General features: G+C 47.9%; 1 protein-coding gene across 1 annotated transcript; it reads right to left on the bottom strand.

Annotated features, from left to right (window-relative positions):
* Window positions 1-306: 306 nt before the first annotated feature.
* Window positions 307-1,887, bottom strand: RBMXL2 (RBMX like 2). The gene has a single exon (XM_060177515.1). It carries the CDS (start codon window positions 1,885-1,887, stop codon window positions 709-711), a length of 1,179 nt encoding a protein of 392 aa, XP_060033498.1. The 3' UTR covers window positions 307-708.
* Between the last annotated feature and the right edge of the window lie 3,911 nt (window positions 1,888-5,798).

The raw sequence follows: 5,798 nt of genomic DNA, 5'->3' as shown, positions 1-5,798 counted from the left end.
TTTTTTGTTTTGTTTTGTTTTGTTTTTTGTTTTTTAATACTGAAAACAGAGATTCGGTTTCAGTTTGAAAAACACTCAAATCTTTGGAGTAGCATATACCAATTCCTCCCACTCTCCCACCCAAAATTTGTCGGTCTGGACGGACAGAATCGGCCTTTTTTTTTTTCTTTCTTTCTTTCTTTCTTTCCATTTTAGGTGGACAGAGATTTACAAAAAAGAATTAGAAGTGTTTGCCTCGTGTAATCAAAGAAATTTAGAAGGGAGCCTTTCGGAGTTTCTACTTGCCAAACAGAAAAGACTAGCACGCAGGTTCAAAGCTTATACTTTTTAACAGCAACTTGTGGAAAGAATACGTTTAACAATTCCCAAACGACATTTGAAATTGATTGTTTTTTTTTTTTTTTTTTGGTTTTTGTTATTATTATTATTTTTTTCCAACTTTTTCTTCTCGAAAGCACCGAACTCAGGAAGCTAACGGGAAAGTCTGCAAAGGTCAACAACCAGTCTCTTCTTGAAGCAAGTCCTTGGGAGATAGGAGTCACCAGAGAGAGACAGACAGACAGACAACGGTTCTTCTGTTACGTTGAGTCTTTTTGAAGAAAAACAAAACCGAAAAAGAAAAAAAAAAAAAAAAACGAAAACCAAAAAACGGCAAAATCAATCAATCACCACCAACAGCGGCCGCTGGGGGCCCACGCCCCTTCCTCCTTAGTACCTGCTCCGGCCTCCCCCTCTCTCCGCGCGGCTCCCCAGGCGGCCTCCGCCCCGGGGCACCCGCCGGCCCGAGCGGCTGTACGAGTCGCGGGGAGGCGGGCAGCCCCTTTCCACCGACGGCGGCAGCCCCCGCTCGGCCCTGCCTACGCGGTCGCGGCCCCTGGAGTAGCGCTCGCTGCGGCCGCCGCCGCCGTAACCGTCGCGGCCGCCATAGTAGGCGTCGGGCGAGCAGCCCCGGTACTCGTCGTAGCGGCCTCCGCCGTAGGATGGCGGCGTCCCGCGGGCCGGGGGGCCGCTGCGCGGGTCCCCGTAGCTCTCGAAGGGGTCGCCGCGGTAGGAGCCTCCGCTCGGGTGGTCCCCGTAGTCGCGGTCGCGGCTGCCGTAGCCGTCGCGGTCGCCGTAGCCTCTGGAGGGACAGTCGTCGCGCGCGTTCGAGTGGCCGTAGTCGCGGTAGGCGTAGTCCCGCGGCGAGGGCGCCAAGTCGCGGGCGCTCGGGTAGTCTCGGCCCGAGTAGCCGTCGCGGGGCGAGTAGCCCTCCTCCCGGGGCCCCAGGTAGGGGTCGCGGCGCGGCGGCGGGTCTCTGCGCGGAGGCCCGTAGCCGCCGTCCCGCCCGCGCACCGTCGGGGCCCGGCCGCGCATCCCCCCGCCGCCGCCGCCGTTGCTGCGACCGGGGCCCGACGGCGCGGCCCTCTTGGGCGGCGGCCCGGGCCTGCGCGGCGGCGGCCCGCGCTTCACGGGCAGCGGGGCCCGGGACGGCCGCGGGTCGAAGTCGCCCCCGTAACCGCCGTCGTCGCCGGGGCCGCCCCGGGACGGGGGGCGCCGCGGGTCGCCGCCTCCGCGGGTGCCGCGCAGGCCCCTCGGGCGCCCTCGACTGCGGGGCGGCGGCGGGCCGCGCCGGCCGCTCTCGAACACCGGCTTGGTGGCCTGGGCCACCTTGATGGCCTTACCATCCAGGGACTTGCCGTTCATGTCTCTGGCGGCCGCCTTGGCGTCCGAGGGGCTCTCGAAGGTGATGAAGGCGAAGCCCCGGGACTTGCTGGTTTCGCGGTCCTTCATCAGGAGCACCTCGATGATGCGGCCATACTTGCCGAACTCGGCCTCGAGGACCTTCTCGTCCGTTTCGAGGTTCAGGCCACCGATGAAGAGCTTGCCGGGGCGGTCCGCCTCGACCATGTCGTCGGCGGGGCGGGCGGCGAGGGGCTGCGAGAGCGGCGCTCGGGGAGGCAGCGACCGGTCGGTCGGTTAGCGGGACCCCGAGTGGCCGGTCGCCCCCTGCGCAGGTCTGGACCTCTCTGAACGGTTCCCGCCGCCCACCGCGCCCGCTGCTCCTGATTGGTTGGTTGAGGCAGGCGGGCATGCGCACTGCGCGGAGAAGGGCAGCGGTTTCTGCGGTCTGTTGGACAGTGTCAATTTCCAACTACCCGCACAGCTTTGCTTTAATAAAGGCCTCCAACTCCATCCCCAAAGCTCCGCGGCAACACGAAAAAGGATCGATATCGATACATATACAAATTTATATACCTACACACTTAAAATGTTTTGACCTATTGGATGGAGATAGCCAGAAATTGAGGTGGGGGAGAGGGAGAGAGACACCTGCAGCCCGGCTTCACCACTCTCAAAAGCTTTCCCCCGCAGGTGGGGGCGCGAACGCAGGACCTTGTGCACCATAACATGTGCGCTCAACCACCAGCGACCCCCCCCTCCTTTTTTAACCCTTGTCCAAGGCTTGATCAAATGAAGTGTTTATGGATATTAGACATAAGGAGACAGTACTGGACTGAACTCATGTTCGTTTTCTTCAAATTTTCCACCTTCGTGCCTATAAACTATGAAACTGCCCTTTAAAGGTATTACACAGACTCAACATTAGCAGGAAGCAAAGGCAGAAGCTGAGAGCACCTGGACACCTTGCAGGTCGTAACTGAGCTAACTGGCCTCCTTCCTGTGAGAGGCGGCACATCTCAGTAAAACAATTTGCATCTGTCACAATATTCCCGTAAAGAGTAAATCAGTAAACATAGCTTTGAGACGGTAATGTCGAAAGTCACTTTTTCTTTAAAAAAAAAAAAAAACGAACAAAAAACCACGTTTTATGGTGGTTTCTCAAAAACCGCTATTAAAAAATGTGAAGGCTGTGGTCAAATTTTAGTTTTGAGAAACCTATACAAGGCTACATATTTAGATACTTGTTACACTGGCATATTACATTACCTGTGTTGGAAAGGGTAATAAAAGCAGACACTTATGGTTACTTGAATTCAAACTTTTAGCATACATGAATGGAAGTTAAATGGATCACATTGGTTCATATAAATTGCTGTCCCAGATTTTATTAAATTATATTTCTAAAGTAAAACGATGTATATGCATTTTAATTTTGATTTTTGTTTATGTTTATTTTTACAGTTCTCAACATAAAGGGTATTGACCTATGGGAAAAATAAGTTTACAGGGCAGTTGTAGGCAGAAGTGCAGTTTTTCATCTGTGACAGGAGTCTTCACACCACTTCCACAACCAGCTTGAGTCCTGTGCCATGGGGCACTGGGTCTCCAGCACACTCTCCCCTCCTTGCCCTCTTTCCTCAGAGCCCTCGCCTTTCCTACCATAGACCACACCCAGTTCAAATTTGCATTGTACCCAAATGGTATTCTGGTTTGCATCTCACTTTCTCATGAAGCTTTCTCATATCTTTTGAAAAGGTGGTTTTGTCAGACGTACCTAACAAGTTTTCTTTTTTAATTTTTTTATCTTTATTTGCTGGATAGAGAAAGTCAGAAATTGAGAGGGAAGGGGGTGATAGAGAAGGAGAGAGACAGATGCCTGCAGCCCTGCTTTACCACTTGTAAAGCTTTCCCCTGCAGGTGGGGGCCAGGGGCTCAAACCTGGGTCCTTGCGCACTGTAACATGTGCGCTCAACCAGGTGCGCCACCACCTGGCCCCCCTAACAAGTTATTTTTAATGAGAACTTTTATTTTATCAATAGCTGTGGTTTTTTTCTTGTGACCAGTCTTTTCAGACTTTTAAAATCTTAAATGTGTTAGAGATAGATCAGAGCCTTGGGAGTATGCAATACTGCTCAGCCACACTTGTTACTTTTGTACTTACTGACCACAGGGTTATTCTTGAAGCTTAGTGATTACAAATTCCAGAAATGTTTCTGGCCATTCTTTATTTCGATAGAGGTATGGGGGGGAGACACCCACAGCCTGAAGCTACACTCATGCAGGAAGGGATAGGGACATGAATTTCGTTTTACATCAGAAATATGATGTAATAATAAATGTATCCACCATGCATGGAATTCTTTTTTTGTTGTTGCTATTTGATGAGATGCCAGAGGCAGAACCCAAAATTTCTGATATGTAAGGCCCTCCCCCTCTACCTCTGAGCGCACCCACTCATCCCTTTTGTGACAACTGTTACTCACTTAAAGATGAATAAGGGATGATTTCATTCATGAACAGAAGTTGAGAAATAGAGGAAATCCAAAGTAGAACTTGGATTGGATTTGGTGTACTGCATCAAAATAACTCAGGTTGGGGGGGGGGTGTGGCTCCTAGTGGAGAGCTTTCAGGTCCTGGTACATAATGGCAAAGGAGGGCCTTGGTTGGGGGTGAGAGTATCTTAAAGAAAACTGATAAACAGATTCAACTGTTTATACTATAAACCATTAAACCCCAAAATTAAAAAGTGGGCAAAAGATATAGAACCTTGTCTAAAAAATGGTTCCAAGACATAAGAAATGTTCCACTTCACTTATTAGAAAAATCTGAATTAAAACCAAAATGAGATAGCACCTACCATGTGTGAGAATTACTCACACCAAGTCAAAATCCAAATCCAAATGTAGAGGATATGGAGATAAAGGAACTCTGGTGCACTGCTGGTGGAGAGGCATAGATGCAACCCCTATGGAAATTAGTATGGAGAATCCCTAAACATAGAAATACCATATGATCCATCAGTGTCACTCCTAAGAATATATCCAAAGGAGATGAAAGTAATCATTCAAAAGGGTATATGCACCATGATGTTCATAGCATATCCACAATAGTCAAGGCTTAGAAGCAGCCTCAGGACTAGATAAACATATGGGACACATACTTAATAGAGTCTTACTCTTATTTTAAAAGATAATGTTTTCTTTGGGGCAAAATGGCTGGAACTTTAGGTGATTATACTTAGTGAAGGAAGGTGAAAATTCTAGTAGATGGTTTCACTCATCTGAAATATAGAGAAATAAAACACACTAACTTGAAAAAAAAGTAGCCAAGCTGTCTCTAAGACTTTGTGAGCATTATTGTGGCTATTACTGGGTGGATAAGACACACATAACTGATGGTGGGTGTAGTGTTGAAGTAATATAATCTATTAATCCTGTAAATCATTAGTAACTCACTAATGCTTAATAGAGGATAAAATAAACCAGTGCCTTTCTCCAAAAGGCAGTCACACACACACACAAAGTTGTCACTCACCGAGAACTATGAAAATTTTCCACAATTTTGAACTACTTGTTCATTTTGCTTCAAGATTAAATTTCTAAATTTGAGAATTGCTATGTATTCTGCTGAATGTATACAGATACTTACTGTAACATTTTTGCCATACCTGCTTTGTCTGATACATAAGTATTTTATACTTTCTGTTGATCATTCCTTTCCCTTTGTTTTTCCACCTTTCTTGCCTGCTCTTCTATCAAAAGATTTGTCTTTACTCCCTTCTCTTCCCCCTAGTATATGGAAGTTGTGCCTCCCATTTCTATTCCCTGATCATGTATGATTTTAACTGAGCCCTTTCTGAATTCTAACCCACAAAATCATGAGATACCAAATGATGTTAAATCACGAAGTTGAGGATGGTTTTCTACATAGCAATTTATGAAATAATCTTTCACAAAAATTTCACTCTTATCATGTTTCTGCTAAACGGAGGAGCCTATCTTAGCTTTAATCTTGTAATCTTCTATCTCCCCTTTTATCTCCACCTGGGTCCTTATGCACTATCCAGTGTGCGACAACTGGCTCCTAACACATCTGAATTCTTAAAACATCTGCATTGGATTAAGCACTCTTCAGAC

Source organism: Erinaceus europaeus, chromosome 17 (genome assembly GCF_950295315.1).
Source record: "Erinaceus europaeus chromosome 17, mEriEur2.1, whole genome shotgun sequence".
Classification (NCBI taxonomy): domain Eukaryota; kingdom Metazoa; phylum Chordata; class Mammalia; order Eulipotyphla; family Erinaceidae; genus Erinaceus; species Erinaceus europaeus.
The sequence above is the reverse complement of the archived record's forward strand: the minus strand, read 5'-3'. Positions and strand labels throughout refer to the sequence as shown.

Excerpts from the sequence above, each read along its gene's own strand:
- RBMXL2 (XM_060177515.1), bottom strand. The coding sequence starts at position 1,887 with ATGGTCGAGGCGGACCGCCCCGGCAAGCTCTTCATCGGTGGCCTGAAC.